This window comes from Heloderma suspectum, chromosome 3 (assembly GCF_057233095.1).
Source record: "Heloderma suspectum isolate Gila_16-S chromosome 3, 16-S_ref, whole genome shotgun sequence".
NCBI lineage: Eukaryota > Metazoa > Chordata > Lepidosauria > Squamata > Helodermatidae > Heloderma > Heloderma suspectum.
In genome coordinates, this window is record NC_139460.1 from 130,103,673 (window position 1) to 130,121,241 (window position 17,569).

Genomic DNA, 17,569 nt, shown 5'->3' on the forward strand with positions numbered 1-17,569 from the left:
TGAGGTGCCAAAATAATTTGCCCAGCCCTAGTGCTCTATGTACCTTCACTTCGGGAGGGGGGTTGCCATTTTCTTTTCCACCCCCAACAGCAAAAATGTCTAGCTCCAACTCTGATTAATATAGAAAATATATATCTTGTTGTTGTTCAGTCGTGTCCGACTCTTCGTGACCCCATGGACCATAGCATGCCAGGCCTTCCTGTCCTCTGCTCTCTCCCGGAGTGTGCTCAAGAAAATATATATCTGCGTACAGCCAAAACAACTAGAAACGTTTATTTTAAAATGAAAGCTGAAATTTTTCATGACTTGCAAACAACCCTCCATTTATGTAGGAAAAGAACAGAGGGGGAGGAACAGGAATTGAATTCCTACTCCCACCCCACCCCTCACCCCATATGAATTCCCACCCACTGTCCACCCCCACTTCAGAGGCCCTCCAGTTCCTGCTCCCATCTGAGATGCAGCGTGGCTGCCTGGGGAAGGGCCTTTTTAGCTGTGGTGCCCAGGATTTGAATCATCCTTGCAAGAGAAGTGCACCTGGCTCCTTCACTGTCTGCTTTTGTACAGGTGTGGTGATGATTTTATTTGAGCAGGCTTTGTAGGTTGTATTATGTTTTCTGCTCTTGTTTTAAATGCTTTTCTTGTAATAATAGCACATGAAAATGTTCTCTCGTTGTTGCAGAACCCTTCTCAGCTTCCCTATGGAAAAGCTCTCTATGCCTATGAGGGGAAAGAGCCAGGTGACCTCAAGTTTAACAAAGGAGACGTTATTATACTGCGGCGGAAAGTAGACGAGAATTGGTATCACGGGGAACTGAATGGAAACCATGGCTTTTTCCCAGCAAGCTACATCCAGTGTATCAAGCCCCTTCCACCAGCCCCACCTCAGGGCAAAGCACTTTATGACTTTGAAATAAAGGACAAGGATCAAGATAAGGACTGTTTGACATTCACCAAGGTAAAGTGAAAGGCAACTTCCCTTCCTGTTTACTTCCTTTGTGGTTCAAAATGTGTTTGTTTGAAAGCATCCAGAGGCAGCTAGAGTATGAGAATCAAATACTTGGCAAGTTTTATTTAGTTAGTAGCACATCTCAATGTTGAGGATGCATTTTGAAGAGGAAATAATAAATAACAACAACAATAATAATAATAGAGAGCAGAATCCAACATCACTCCTCTATAGCCCTCCTGCACCCACTGAGAATCTGCTCCATAAGGTCCCCCAGCCTACGAAGTAGATTTTGGGGGTGCAGTGGGGACTCCCCTCCCCTCCCCTCCCAGTTCCACTGACAGAAGCAGCTCCATCAGCAGAAATAATTAATTGGATTCGACCTATAATTTCTGGATCCTCTAAAGTTCAGTGACATGGCCAAGGTAGTTTTGGGCCTGCCAGATTCTCACGTATGAGAGACAAGGCTTTAAACTCAAGTAGGTTTGTAGAACAGGATAAGATTGTCACAGAATCCTAGAGTTAGAAAGGAGCACAAAGCTATTACACTGAACCCACTGCTATACCAGTGCCGTTGATTCACATCCTCTTGCAGATCAACGTATGCATCTAGGCCTTAGAGCAGGTGCATCAGAGAAAAGTTCTTCACAACAAATATATGAGTCCTTCTGAATTCAGAGCTTAATCTTCAGCTTTTGTTGACTATCAAGTAATTTTAATTTTTCTGAACTGCCCAGAGAGCTTTGGCTATTGGGTGGTATAGAAATAAATAATAAATACTTTATGAAACTGAAAATGGGTTGCTGTTAGAGACATTCAGAGTCCGCTGCTTTATCCCATACTGTCCATAGGGCAAAACCTGGAAAACATTGCTATGTTATCCACTGGAACCTTTGACTTGCTCATAGGTGCTTAGCCGAGACAGGGAGCAGGGGAAGAAATTCCCGAAGGTGTTCCAGGAGTCAGTGAAGAACCTTCCCAGGGGCTTATCAAGCAGGATGGCCAAGCTCAGAGACCATCTTCCCCCCTCCCCATGGGAACGCAGCCTTTGTTGTGGGGGAACCACCAGAATTGACAAATGCCAGAGCCTGCCACCCAGTTAAGCGGCAGAGCCGAGAGGAGGTGGGAGGCGTCATGCCAGATTGGCTGTCTGTCAGAAGCTGGGTCAGGAGAATCCTCCCTGAAGAGAGGAGCCCAGAAAAAGCCTGCCACGTTGGCAGAAAACCTGCCCATTAGTTGAAAGGCAACTGCCATGCTTTCAGTATCTCTCTTAACAGAAGCTCCATTTAGCTATTTAGGCCCAGAGGAAGAGCTCAGAGCCTTTGTAGTTGCTTCAGATGGAAAGTTGTTGTTGTTGTTCAGTCGTTCAGTCGTGTCCGACTCTTCGTGACTATTAAATCAATAAAAGAGTTTGTGGATTGTAAGTGAGTCTCTGTTGCCTCACTACTCAGCAGGAGGGCTTAGAAGCCCTAACATCTCTTTCAACAATCACTGTATTGGGATGCTTTAAACTGTTCATGGCTTGAGGAGGCCAGTGGCCTTGTTTATCGCACTCTATTTACCCCTTCAACAGACACCCAATGCCCTCAACCTTTCATGCTTCCTGGAGGGCAGTGAGCATGCTGTCTTCATCAGGTGAGAAGGTGCTTTCCTTTTTTTTAAATGTACAAGCAAATATTTTTTGGCATACTCCCTGCATATTCAAAAACCTCTGCTTGTCTGTGGGTGGCCATGTTTCACTGCCCTACTGATAGGCATAGGACCATCAAGTTTCCTTTTATTATATAGTGATAATAAATGATACTACCCAGTGTTAGAGTGAATTTTCACTAATGCTTTTGCTGGGAAGATGTCTCAGTAAAGGTACGTTTTTCCTGTCATTTTTTCCAAGGTGCAATTATCCTGGAAAGCTATGAAAAAGTAACATTTTTGCAGGGTATTGTTAAATATTGATATAATCATATGGTGATATATTCATAGCTAAATATCACTGTGGGTGACTAAAGGAACGTCAGCATTTTTAATTTCTCTGAGATGCAGCTATTTAGGGAGTGAAACCAGTAGCTACACAGTATCTGGAGACTGCAGCTCCATGAATAAAAACTAATCACATGTGCATATCTTTGGCTCCCACTAGCAATCATAAATGGAAAGGACATCTTTTGATAAACACAGTTGTGCATTCAGGTCTGGCCCTGCTATTAGGTGGAGTGAGGCAGCCTCCTCTGGCAGCTTGTTTTAGGTGAAATGAAAGGGCAGCAAATTGTTAATTTTCATTGTATTTTACTTGCCAGTGGGGGAGGAGAGGTGGGATGATGATGATGATGGTGATTGCCTCAGGTGCCAAAATAATTTGGCTGGCTTTGGGTACTATGCACCTTGACTTGAGGGAGAGGGGACTCCATTTGTTCAGCAATCTGTCTTGGGTCAGCTCTGCACATATTTTACTTTACTGGAGAAACTTTTTGACATAAATGACTGATGACTTGCTTCTGCCGCTTCTGCCAGAGCATTATGGCTGTGTATCATTATCACATGCAAGTTCCCCTCCCCATCATGTAAGAGTTATAACTGCTTTCTCATTTATCGCTGATCATGTTACCATCTCTGCTCAAGCTTCTTCCCTCCTTTACCAATGGTTTCTTTGTTTTGCCTCAGGGACTTGAATTGCCTCTCCACAGCATTTTTATTCTTTAGCTTTTCCCCTACTATACCATGTCACCTAGTAACTGCGCCTTTGTTTCTTGTCTGTTCTTTTCTCTGACAGCAGATAATCTATTTCTCAGACTTCACTCTGTCTTTATTTCATCAGGTTTTTCGGTGCTAATTGTAGCTGTCACCTTGCTGATGAAGCTGTTCCTGTTCAGATGGATTTCAGATCCCACGCACACTGAAGTTAGTCAGTCAGTTCTGCTCCTCCATGAATGGCATGAGCTATCTATGCCACTGACACGATTTGTCAGTCAAATAAGTTTTAGACTTAACATTTTCATTTCAACTTGACTGCAAAAGAGAATGAACGTATTTGCATTTCCATAACCCTGTGTTGGATTTCAGTCACATCTCCATTAATGAATTTCCCGTTGAGCCTGTAGGGTTGCATGTGTCAAATCCACCATAAATAAGAATAGAATGAGAACCACTTTGCCTTACATTAAATGACCAGTTCGTTTAAAGTGCTATATAGTGGCTCCAATTCACTTAAACTAGCTGCATTAATAAATATGTTACAAGGACCAATTCTACAAAATTACTAGTAAAACCTATTACTGTAAAATGTTGATCATTGCATCTCTTTCTTTTAGAATTGAATTCAGGTCAATGTTTTAAGTTCAAAAACTCAGAATCTTCCTCCTAGTCACAGCGTTCCTGATCAGGCAGTTGCAATCCTTTTTTCGTGTTGTCATTCACCATGTTTCTGCATGGCCACCACAGGTTATTTCTAATAATTAACCAAATAAATTGTTGCCCCTTTTGTTCAGAACCCTTTTCCAGTGCTCATGACCAACTTTTGTTTTAAATAATCGTGGCCCCTCATGATCGTGGTTCCTCTGAGCACATTTAGAGTCCCATTTCCCAGAGGGGGAAAAAGTTTTTTTGAAAGAAGGAACGAACGAAAGGACAGAAGGAAGGACAGGATGACTATGTGATAGCCTGGAACAGGTCACAGACAATTACTTAACTGAGTGGGAGAGGCTTTATTTATTTATTTAAAGCATTTTTACAATGCTCTTAGGCTGAAAGGCTTCCAAGGTCACTTTGTTGTTGTTGTTGTTGTTGTTTATTCGTTCAGTCACTTCCGACTCTTCATGACTTCATGGACCAGCCCACGCCAGAGCTTCCTGTCGGCCGTCACCACCCCCAGCTCCCCCAAGGTCGAGTCCGTCACCTCCAGAATATCATCCATCCATCTTGCCCTTGGTCGGCCCCTCTTTCTTTTGCCTTACACTTTCCCTAGCATCAGCATCTTCTCCAGGGTATCCTGTCTTCTCATGGTGTGGCCAGAGTACTTCAGTTTTGCCTTTAATAGCCTTCCCTCAAGTGAGCAGTCTGGCTTTATTTCCTGGAGTATGGACTGGTTTGATCTTCTTGCAGTCCAAGGCACTCTCAGAATTTTCCTCCAGCACCACAGTTCAAAAGCATCTATCTTCCTTCGCTCAGCCTTCCTTCTGGTCCAGCTCTCGCAGCCATAGGTTACTACGGCTTTCACTATGCGGACCTTTGTTGTCAGTGTGATGTCTCTGCTCTTAACTATTTTATCAAGATTTGTCATTGCTCTCTTCCCAAGAAGTAAATGTCTTCTGATTTCCTGGCTACAGTCAGCATCTGAAGTAATCTTTGCGCCTAGAAAGACAAAGTCTGTTACTGCCTCCATGTTTTTCCCCTCTATTTGCCAGTTATCAATCAAGCTGGTTGCCATAATCTTGGTTTTTTGAGGTTTAACTGCAACCCCGCTTTTGCACTTTCTTCTTTCACCTTTGTCATAAGGTTCCTCACTCCTCCTCACTTTCAGCCATCAAAGTGGTATCATCTGCATATCGGAGATTGTTAATGTTTCTTCCAGCGATTTTAACTCCAGCCTTGGCTTCATCAAGCCCAGCACGTCGCATGATGTGTTCTGTGTACAGGTTGAATAGGTAGGGTGAGAGTATGCAACCCTGCCGTACTGTTTTCCCAATCTTAAACCAGTCCGTTGTTCCGTGGTCTGTTCTTACCGTTGCTACTTGGTCGTTATACAGATTCCTCAGGAGACAGACAAGATGACTTGGTATCCCCATCCCATCAAGAACTTGCCACAATTTGTTATGATCCATACAGTCAAAAGCTTTAGAATAGTCAATAAAACAGAAATAGACGTTTTTCTGAAACTCCCTGACTTTCTCCATTATCCAGCGGATATTGGCAATTTGGTCTCTAGTTCCTCTGCCTTTTCTAAACCCAGCTTGTACATCTGGCAATTCCCGTTCCATGAATTGCTGGACCCTACCTTGCAAGATCTTGAGCATTACTTTACTGGCATGTGAAATAAGTGCCACTGTTCGATAGTTTGAACTTTCTTTGGTGCTTCCCTTTTTTGGTATGGGGATATAAGTTGATTTTTTCCAATCTGTTGGCCATTCTTGTGTTTTCCAAATTTGCTGGCATATGGCATGCATCACCTTGACGGCATCATCTTGCAAGATTTTAAACAGTTCAGCTGGGATACCGTCGTCTCCTGCTGCCTTGTTATTAGCAGTGCTTCTTAAGGCCCATTCAACCACGCTCTTCAGGATGTCTGGCTTTAGCTCACTGACCACACCGTCAAATCTATCCCCGATATTATTATCCTTCCTATACAGATCTTCCGTATATTCTTGCCCCCTTTTCTTGATTTCTTCTGCTTCTGTTAGGTCCTTGCCATCTTTGTTTTTGATCATACCCATTTTTGCCTGGAATTTACCTCTGATGTTTCTAATTTTCTGGAAGAGGTCTCTCGTCCTTCCTATTCTATTATCTTCTTCCGCTTCCGCGCATTGCTTGTTTAAAAATAATTCCTGATCTCTTCTGGCTAACCTCTGGAATTTTTCATTTAATTGGGCATATCTCCCCGTATCACTGTTGCCTTTTGCTTTCCTTCTTTCTTGGGCTGCTTCCAGTGTCTCAGCAGACAGCCATCTTGCCTTCTTGGTTTTCTTTTTCTTTGGGACGTTTTTTGTGGCCACCTCCTGAACAATGTTGCGGACTTCTGTCCATAGTTCTTCTGGGACCCTATCTACTAAATCTAGTCCCTTAAATCTATTCTTCACCTCCACTGCATATTCATGAGGAATATTAGTGAGCTCATATCCAACTGATCTGTGGGTCTTCCCTATTCTCTTTAGTCTGATTCTAAATTGTGCAATAAGAAATTCGTGATCTGAACTACAATCAGCTGCAGGTCTTGTTTTTACCAACTGCATAGATGTCCGCCACCTTTGGCTACAAAGAATGTAGTCAATCTGATTTCAGCGTCAACCGTCTGGTGAAGTCCATGTATAAAGTCGTCTCCTAGGTTGTTGGAAGAGAGTGTTTGTTATGCACAGTGAGTTGTCTTGGCAAAATTCTATCAGCCTATGTCCTGCTTCATTTTGTTCTCCCAGACCATGCTTGCCTGTAATTCCAGGTGTCGTTTGACTACCCACCTTAGCATTCCAGTCTCCTATAATGAAAATAACACCTTTTTTTGGCGTATTATCCAGTAGGTGCTGCAGATCCTCATAGAACTGATCTACTTCTGCTTCTTCAGCATCTGTGGTTGGGGCGTATATTTGGATCACTGTGATATTAAATGGCTTACCCTGAAATCGAATTGAGATCATTCTATCATTTTTTGGATTGTATCCAAGCACTGCTTTAGCCACTTTATTATTAATTATGAAGGCTACTCACCTACAGATCAATAAAGAAAAAACAAGATAGCCCTGCCCCCAGGATTGGAATCTAAAAGACATGACACAAAAGGAAAACAGGGTGGGGAGGGAAGGGGAAAACAAGAAAACTCAGGCACCAGTTTTTAAATTTACAATGTTCTTTCATCCAACCAGGTAGGATGAAAACAATTCAGGGAGAAAAGGAACCAAAAGAGCTGGTCTCTCAGCAGAGCCGATGGAATGTCTCTCTTCCCTTCTCTCCCTCTGCAGCAGCCTGATCGAATGGCTGCTGCAGGATGATAGGAGAGGGAGAGCTAAAGGCAGCTCGTCTCTCAGCTGTGCTGATGGAGGGGCCCAGTTTCCCTTCTCCTCTGCAGCTGCCTGATGCTAGCTGATAGTTCAGGGAGGGAGGAGACAAAGGGAGCACAAAGAGAAAAGCAAAGCAGCTGCATGCCGGGGCACAATGATCATTCATATCTTGGGTTATTAAGCTGAAATATGATCCTCTACATGGCCATTGGCTCCCATTAGGAGACATTTCCCAGGCCATCCTGACTCATTAGCCAGTCATCTGTTTAACAAAAGGTATGGGCAAGCAAGCACTCATAACCCTAGTTTACTCATTCTCATCGCAGAGCATCACTTAGTAACCAAAGGAGGACTAACTCACATAAGGCCCTTCATTCACATGAGGCATGTGGTGCCAGTGACTAGTGTTAGAGCCAGGAGAAAGAGAGGAAATGACCCTGTCCCCACATTACCAAAGCAGAATTGTTTTCGTTTGCAATAACTGTGCATGATGAGAATACTACCATTAGACCCTTAGCCATTTATCCCGGGAGGAGTGTTCCTTTCTTTATGGTTATAAATAGGTACACATTGTTACTACCAGCTGGCAAATAATGATGACAGTGACAGCTGAACAGTGTGTGCCACGGTGTCATTTTGCCACCACTGAAATCTTTCCATTGCTCAGCTGGCTATGCTTTCTCCATAAGATGCCACAAGCGACTTTATTAAATGCCATTTCATATGGTGTAGCTGTATTGGAGACATAATTTCATGTATTTTTTTCCAACAAAAGAGCTGACTCCCCTCCTCCCTACCAAAAAAAAATCAATCTTGATTGAAATGATTGATCTTCAGCATAAGCTTCTGACAGTGGTTATAAAATGGAATTGCTCGTCTTAACAATAGTGTTGAAGAGACTGTCAGACAGTGACTAATGAACTAGCTACAAGAAACAGAAGAAAGGACATAAGATGTCACTGCAAAACAATGGACGGTGTTTTTGAAATAATGATTTTGAAGCTTTGCTCTATGGATATCAATGGACGGTGTATGGAATAGCTAGTAGTGCAGAAAGATTAAGTGACACTGCATCAGGTATGTGCTAAGCACATATGAACATAGGAATCTATTTAATGTATTCTCACCATGCCTGTCAGGACTAGAAACCTTCCCAAGGCAGCTTACGACAATTTAAAAACAAGCAGAGTCAGGCTGGATCATTCCGAGGGTCCATTTAATAGAGCATCCCACACTGGCTGGCCTGATGCTTCCCAGAAGCCTCAAAGCAGGAGCAGGAAAGCAGCCTGTTTGTCTCTCAGCAACTGGTATTCTAAAGTACACTGCCTCTGAAGCTGGAAGTTCATAGCTATTGATATACTTGAAGATAGTCTATCAGTTCATAGAAGGGAATGGCCGTAGCTTAGTGGGTAGAGCACACGCTTTGCACATAGAAGATCCCTGGTTCAGTCCCTGGCATCTCCAGATGGAGCAAGAAAAACTCCTGCCTGAAACCCTGGAGAGCCACTGGTGCCAGCCAGTGTCAACAGTACTGGACTAGATAGATCAATGGTCTGAGTCAGTCTAAGACAACTTCCTATATTCCTACCTATTTGAAGACTTATTCTGCATGAATTTGTCTAATCCCCTTTTAAAGGAGATGAGAACATAAAAAACTCAATTAGGACAGGCGGAACTCCCCACCCCCACCCCCCAACCATCAGATCCATGCCTTAAGATGAATGAATTCTGGGAACATGTGGGACCGATCATGGTCAGGACCGGGTGTATGTCACAATTCCACAGCAAACACAGATTACGGTACTGGGCAAAGGTTCCAACTTCATAAGAATCTCTGTTTTCTTTTCTCTTCTTAAACACAATGGTTCTAGCCCTTATGGCTGCAAAGATACTCTTGGAAGTCTGTGGGCAATGCCTGATGCAATCTCAGAAGCCAGGCAAGAGGGGGCTGAATCAAATTCCCAGTGGTTAGGATGACGCTTCATTGCCCAACATAGGTCCTTCTCTGAACCCATGACTGGCAGAACCAGAATAAATTATGCAAAATTGTAAAAATAGCAAAATAATGACAAATTGGCTCTCAGAAAAAGGACACTGAGTGAACCTGGTTCACACAATCACCGCAGCCCACTGTGGTTTATTTGAGCCACAGTGAGTCGTGGCACATGCCAGTGGCCATTTTGAATATTCAAACCCCAGCAGGAGGTTGCCATGGTTTGCTGTGTCATCCAAACCCAGGCAGCAGGGGTTGTTGGAGGGGGAACCAACCTTCAAGCTTACAACAGATGATGGGTTACTTGGGGGTTGGTTCCCCCTCCAACAACCCCAGCCACTTGGGTTTGGACAACAAAGTAAACCATGGCAACCCTGTGCCAGGGGTTGAGCATTCAGAAATGCTTATTTAAGCCATAGTAGGCTGCAGTGATTGTGTGAACCAGTGATGCTCAAAGGCACGTTACAACACTGGCAACAGCTTTGCTTTACTCCTGCAAATTGTGCATTCTGAGTGCCAGTGAGTGTTATCCCACTGACGACTTCTCCCCCTGTGTATATATGCAAATTCCACAGCTGCAGTGAGAATGGAAATTGGGCAGGTACAGCTTAGTCATTGGACTTGGAAAATTTTCAAATGCAAAAATGTGTCTTTCTGCTTCATGCTACTTAGTTCTTCATTGCATTTGTTATTATTATATTTGTCACAACCAGGCAGGGGTGAAGTAAGGCCCATAAACTAGAGATATACCCCTGTTTTACTAATTACAGGATGGGAGGGACTCCCAAGGGAGGGGAGGAGCCTGTACTTAGTGGGCGGAGCAAGAGCCAGCCAGCTGATCTTGGCAGCTGCTAGAGATGGTGCCTGCTTACAGCCCTAACCAGTACTCAAGGGTGGAGGCTTTACACCAGGAGATGTAAAGGAGGCATTACACCAGGAGATTAGGCTCAAGGGTGAGCGCAGTACCCATGAGACACACACAGCGTGGACAGACAAGTCAGCAGAGAGCAAGGAATGTGGCCCCAGCACTCCCACATTAGCTATTCCCCATTAATTTTTTTGTAGCTGTATATAATTAAGGTTATGACAGTAGTTCAGTATTAGGCTTCTGCCTCTTTATTGTTATGGTAAAGAGTATTTTAGTCAACATTTTGAACCAATGCATTCTTTTAGATTTCAATTCCCTGAGCTACAGAGTCATTTTTTGTATAGATACAGAAATATAAAGATTGAGATATTTGGATATATATTCTCTATGGGATGTAATCACTTTACATTTTCTAATTCAAGTGATTTGAAATTTTATGCAGGCACCAGAAAGAGATGTATCAATAGAGTTTTGAAATACAGTGTGGTCTCATTTTATATAGAACAGGAGACATGAGCTTCCTTATATCACCAGTTATACTAATTAGCTTATCATTCATTTCAGGGAGCAACATTAAAGGGAATGCAGTTACCCTTTATTTCTGAACTATTCCTTTTGCATCAAGTGAGACACGTCACCAACTTTTCATAGAATAGGTGGCATTCTCTACACAGTATGAAGGCTCTACAAGCACATCAAGATAGTATACAGACGATGGGAATTCACATTCCTGTTTGCAATGGCTAAATAATACAGTCAGTCAAATAATTGTTCTGTTGTCTTCCCAATACATTAGTAATGGGAAAAACTAGGTTGCATAGTGTAACCAGCTATATCTTTCTCTGTTGGAAGACTTGGTTGCTGCCTGGAATGCTTTCTTCTGCTTTGCTTTGTAGGGAGTTTATGGGGTACATTGGTAGAAATCAGTATTTTTTCCCATACAAACAGGAACATGTAAAAATATGCCTGTTTTCATGTTTTGTATTATGTTGTGATATCTTGTCATTTTTTTTTTTTTAGGATGAAATTTTGACTGTCATCAGGAGAGTAGATGATAATTGGGCAGAAGGAATGCTGGGGGATAAGATTGGAATATTTCCTATTCTCTATGTGGAGGTAAGCCCAAACTGCCTTCTGCTGGTTTATTGAGAGGTAAAGCTGGTTAGTGTAATCCTGGCATTTCTTTAAAAAAAAAAAAAAAGCGAAATGCAAAATCTTTCAGATGGCAAAAATGGCAAAGTATAGAATTGTCGGGGTGTTCTGATATCAACTGTCCAAAGATGGTTATCTTGTTCAACTTAATTTAAATCAGCACAACCAGTGTGCTCTTGAAAACTGTCAAAGGCTTTTCTTTCATATAGCTTAATCTCAGTTGATGCATTTGGGAAATGGGAGTTAACAACAATCACAGCCAAAACTTTGGTCTGAAATTTGATTGGCAGTCACTACAGGAATGCATGTTCCCTAGAAATTGTGTGTTTCTCTCTGTTATCATCCATTTCCCTAAGTCTTTGGTATACTGTATGATCCTTTCCTAACTAAACTGGTAGCTGCTGTAATACCCAACAGGCTAACCAAGCCAATCCTGTAAATTTATGAGTTCTTAGAAACATCCTTGTCTAGGAGCAGTCTTTGCCTGCATATCAGGACCACAAGTAGAAGACTTGGCTTGTTACACTTACTTAATGGTGCAATAGCCTGTGAAATCCTGCTGCCACTCAGGGCTCCACCTCTCACTGGTAACTTGAGCAAACATGGATCAGATGATTTGGACAAAGCATGCTTAATTCCCACCACCCAAAACAGAAGTGTTTTCATTTAATATGTAAGGAATTTTGGTCAAAAAAGCAAATGCCACAGATACAATTAACTGATTTGTTGCATAGGCAAGTGCTCTGTGTGACAAGCAAAACTGATCCCTGGAGGCATAATCTCTTACCATTCTCATAAAATGACTGGAGAAGTTATCATTAGCAGATATTAGAATGAGGTAATAAAACTGCGGTGCTGGTATGGGGACTACCCACACAATCCATCCAGACTCTAGCCCCTATAGAAATTGCTTACTTTAACATGCTAGTGGGGAGTGGGTTCGCACAGCGTAGGCCTGCCCACATTGTCACACACATTATATCCCCCCCTCCCAGTATCTGCGTGTACACCCCCTCCCTACAGATTGTGGCTCTGTATACATGGATGTGGGTGTGGGGGGGCTATGTAAGGTGCATGGTGGCAGGACTACAGGCATAGGACTGTTTGCACGTAAGCAAGTAAGCCATTTTTTTGAACATCTGAGTAGGGCTTCTGTTATTGTGACTTGCATATATTACTGCTGTGCTCATCAGATTTGGTGCTGCCTGTTGCAAAGATAACATAGGCATCCAGTGTAAATTAGCATCAGATGTGAGCAGTTTTAATCAAGAAAACCCTACATGGAGTTTGATTCGATGGCCTTTGAGGTTCCTTGCAGCTCTCTGTCTTTACACATGTAGCCTTCAAACAATACAGGATGACTGCTTAATGGAATTTCAATAGGGAATGTGTAATGCCTCCCATTTCAGTTTTAAATGGTGCTTTCCCCAACAAAAGGTGCAAGTTACGATTAAGGGAATTCATTTTTTAAAGTTTCCCATTTAAAACCTCATCTCACACTGGTTTGTACAACTGACTCAAAAAGTACATTTTAGCATAGAGTGATTCTATGACTGTATTATGGGCCTGTTTCTGACTTCAGCACCTCAGTGGGTACACTACCATTGCTCCTGGTTTGTGCTTATTATACAAAAATGAGAACATCTCCATAGTGAGCCATGGTAACACCACATCCATCAAAAATAAGGCCTTCCCAGTGTCACAACCCTTATCAAAAGGCCTGAAGGTAAACAACAGCAAAATAGCATGCTAGTTGTCTGATTATTAACCACATCAGTAACCAGTATTAAGTAAAGCACTGTGATTATAAATTCCTAAACTGACAAGAGTTATAATTTTAAAACAAGGATTTAATAACTGTTGTTCAAACATTGAGTGCATATGGAAGCTTAATGGCTGGTGATGTTCTCTTCTCGTAATATTAGATGCAGGCAGTTTATCTGATTAAATGATGCACAGTGGGGATTCTTTTAGCTGCTATGTTCATATTCAGTCAATGCACTAGGACTAAACTAATTACTGTAAAGAAATCTTGAGAGGAATATGCAGTCAAAAGTATTCTAGGAACTAAAGGCATAAAGTCTACCATCCATCCTAACTCATTTTGGCGCTGCCTAATGGCATCATGATCAGGAGGAGTCTGTCTTCTGTGGCACTTTAGTTTTTGAAATTATATGTTCATAGTCCTCATGTGCTTGGGTGAGAGTAGGGGGTGGAGATCTTCAGGGGCCAACTTTTCCAGGGGCCTACCCCACCCCCTCCTGTGCTGCCAGCCTCTTTCTCTGTCCAGACAGTGAGAAACAATAACTTAGTTTGTGTCATTTTCTTAGGGAAGAGCAGTGTGATCAGCCATAGTGGGTTGTCATGTTGTGTGAACCTGACACAGTTTCTGCAGGGTGGCTTATTTTTCAAGAACAAGCCCCCCTAAGAACCCATGGCTTGTTTTAGGGTTGTTCATACCCATGGTGGCTTGTTGTGTCATCTGAACCCAGCAGGGCAACTTTATCGTGGAATGTTGGGAAGGGCTTCAGAGCCACCCAGCAAGAGCAGTGAAAACTCTTGCCGCTCCTTACAATCTCGCTAGTGCCGCCACCATCCTCCCTCATCCCTTCTCAGTGCCCTCCACCCAGTGCACCTAAAAACAGAGAAGAAAGGACACTGGAGAGTGTCCCAAAGGTGTTTTGGGGGGGGGGGACTGCACAGGAGGAAGTGACCACTGCTAGGAAATTTGTGTAAATGTACACTCTGTCTTACCGCTCTGCCTTGAAATTTGTGGAATTTTCACCTCGGTTTTAACTGCTCTGCCATGAGATTTGTGCAATTTTCCATCCCGTTTTACTGTTTTACCATGACATTTACATATGTTTACAGCTAGCAACAGAGGGAAGTGGCAAGCAGGAAGTGAGGAAGAGCTGCAACTGGATGGTGGCTATAGGAGAGGAGGCGCTTTGCGGGCAGGTGTTCTTACTTCAGTGAAACGTGAAGCAGCACTTTTTTGAAAGGGTGTACGACTGAACAACAACAACGCTAAGAAGGGAAGTGCTGAAGTGGAAGACACTGACAAGCAGGGAATATGAGGATGCTTGGCTAAATATTGGAGAGGCAGTTTTGTGCTCATGTGCAAGAGCACAAGTCCCCCAAAATAAGAATAATTTTTTTTTAAAGCTGTTGAATGTGTTCCCATGTTCATCCGGGTTTGGAAAATGATTTTCTCTTTGAGATCTGATGCTGGGGAGAGGGAAGCCAAGAGCAGCTGGTGGCTGCTAGAGAAAAGGTGCTTTGTGGGCAGGTGTTCTTACTTCAGTGTAACACATTTAAAAAATGTGTTCACTAGCAAGGGAAGAGCAGAAATGGAGGATGAAATTGATAAGGACATTGACAATAGGGGGATATCAGTATGGTGCACTAAATTTTGGACAGGTGGTCTTGCACTCTTGTGCAACAGTGCAATTCTCCAGGAAAAAAAATAATTTAAAATGTTTGCAAATGCATTACCACATTCCTAAGGGCTCCTTAGGAATGTTAACATGTACTGGTTAACGAATTAACTAGTACTAGTTAATATGCATATGAAATCACTGAGTGAAATTGTCCAGAGTTGTTGGGTGAAATGTCATCAATCTGTTGGTGATACCCAGCTCGATTTCTCCTTTTCATCAAATTCAGATGAAGTGATGGAAGAGCAAAATCATTGCCTGGTCATGATAATAGACTGAATAAGAACCTATAAACTGAAGCTTAATCCAGACAGGTTAGAATACTGTAATGCACTATACATGGGGCTGGCTTTGAAGACTGTTCTGAAAGTGCACTTCATTCAGAATGTGGCTACAAAATTACTAAGTGGGATTGGGCATTAAGGTTATATTATGCCCATGGTATGCCAACTGCATTGGTTCCTAGTCCATTTCCGGACCCAATTTAGAGTGCTTGTTGTGACCTTTAAAGCCCTTTATGGCTTTTGAGCAGGTACTTGGAGGACCTCCTGTCTCCATGTGTGTACCCATACATTAAGACCTTCCAACAGCACAAAAGGCGACTGTACACATGGACATCACCAGATGGTCAATATCGAAATCAGATTGATTATGTACTTTGCAGCCAAAGATGGAGAAGCTCTATACAGTCAGTAAAAACAAGACCTGGAGCTGACTGTGGCTCAGATCATGAGCTTCTTGTTGCAAAATTCCAGCTGAAATTGAAGAATGTAGGGAAAACCACTAAACCATTCAGGTATGACCTAAATCATATCCCTGATGAATATACAGTGGAGGTGAGGAATAGATTTCAGGGATTAGACCTGATAGACAGAGTGCCTGAGGAACTATGGACGGAGGTCCATAACATTGTTCAGGAGGCAGCAATTCAATCCATCCCTAAGAAAAAGAAATGCAAGAAAGCAACGTGGCTCTCTGATGAGGCTTTACAATAGGTGAGGAAAGAAGAGAAGCGAAAAGCAAGGGAGAAAGGGGAAGATCCCTCCAACTGAATGCAGAGTTCCAGAGAACAGCAAGGAGAGACAAGAAGGCCTTCTTAAATGAACAATGCAAAGAAATCGAGGAAAACAATAGAATGGGAAAGACTAGAGATCTCTTCAAGAAAATCGGAGATCTCAAGGGAACGTTTTGTGCAAAGACGGGCATGATAAAGGACAAAGAAGGCAGGGACCTCACAGAAGCAGATGAGATTAAGAAGAGGTGGCAAGAATACACAGAAGAACTATACAGGAAAGATCTGAATGTCCCTGATAGCCATGATAGTGCGGTCACTGAACTTGAGCCGGACATCCTAGAGAGTGGAATCAAGTGGGCCTTAGGAAGCATTAGTAACAACAAAGCTAGCGGAGATGACAATATTCCAGCTGAGCTATTTAAGATCCTAAAAGATGATGCTGTTAAAGTGCTGCACTCAATATGCCAACACATTTGGAACACTCAACAGTGGCCACAAGACTGGAAAAGGTCAGTTTACATTCCAATTCCAAAGAAGGGCAACGCCAAAGAGTGTTCAAACTACCGCACAATTGCGCTCATTTCACATGCCAGCAAGGTGATGCTCAAAATCCTACAAGCTAGGCTTCAGCAGTATGTGAACCAAGAACTACCGGAAGTACAAGCTGGGTTTCGAAGAGGCAGAGGAACGAGAGATCAAATCACCAACATTCACTGGATCATGGAGAAAGCAAGAGAATTCCAGAAAAACGTCTATTTCTGCTTCATTGACTATGTTAAAGCCTTTGATTGTGTGGATCACAACAAGCTGGCAGATTCTGAAAGAGATGGGAGTAGCAGACCACCTTACCTGTCTCCTGAGAAAGCTGTACGAGGGTCAAGAAGCAACAGTAAGAACCAGACATGGAACAACCAATTGGTTCCAAATTGGGAAAGGAGTACGACAAGGCTGCATATTGTCGCCCTGCTTATTTAATTTATATGCAGAGTACATCATGAGAAATGCCGGGTTGGATGAATCACAGCTCAGAATTAAGATTGCCGGGAGGATTATCAACAACCTCAGATACGCAGATGATACCACCCTGTTGGCAGAAAGGGAAGAGGATCTAAAGAGCCTCTTGTTGAGGGTGAAAAAGGAGAGTGCAAAAGCTGGTTTGAAACTCAACATTAAAAAAACGAAGATCATGGCATCTGGCCCCATCACTTCCTGGCATATAGAAGGAGAAGAAATGGAAGCAGTGAAAGATTTTACTTTCTTGGCCTCGAAGATCACTGCAGATGGTGACAGTAGCCATGAAATTAGAATATGCTTGCTCCTTGGGAGGAAAGCTATGGCAAACCTAGACAGCATAGTAAGAAGCAGAGACATCACCTTGCCGACAAAGGTTCGTATCATCAAAGCTATGGTTTTCCCAGTAGTAATGTATGGCTGTGAGAGCTGGACTCTAAGGAAGG

At 42.7% G+C, this 17,569-nt stretch overlaps 1 protein-coding gene across 1 annotated transcript in view; it reads left to right on the forward strand.

The window, feature by feature from the left end:
* The window catches only part of SH3RF3 (SH3 domain containing ring finger 3), a 304,545-nt gene that overhangs the window by 205,916 nt on the left and 81,060 nt on the right, over window positions 1-17,569 (forward strand). The window contains exons 2-3 of the mRNA XM_084844525.1: window positions 683-958; window positions 11,529-11,624. Of these exons, the coding sequence (XP_084700651.1) occupies window positions 683-958; window positions 11,529-11,624 (372 nt within the window). The remainder of the gene's footprint in view (window positions 1-682; window positions 959-11,528; window positions 11,625-17,569) is intronic.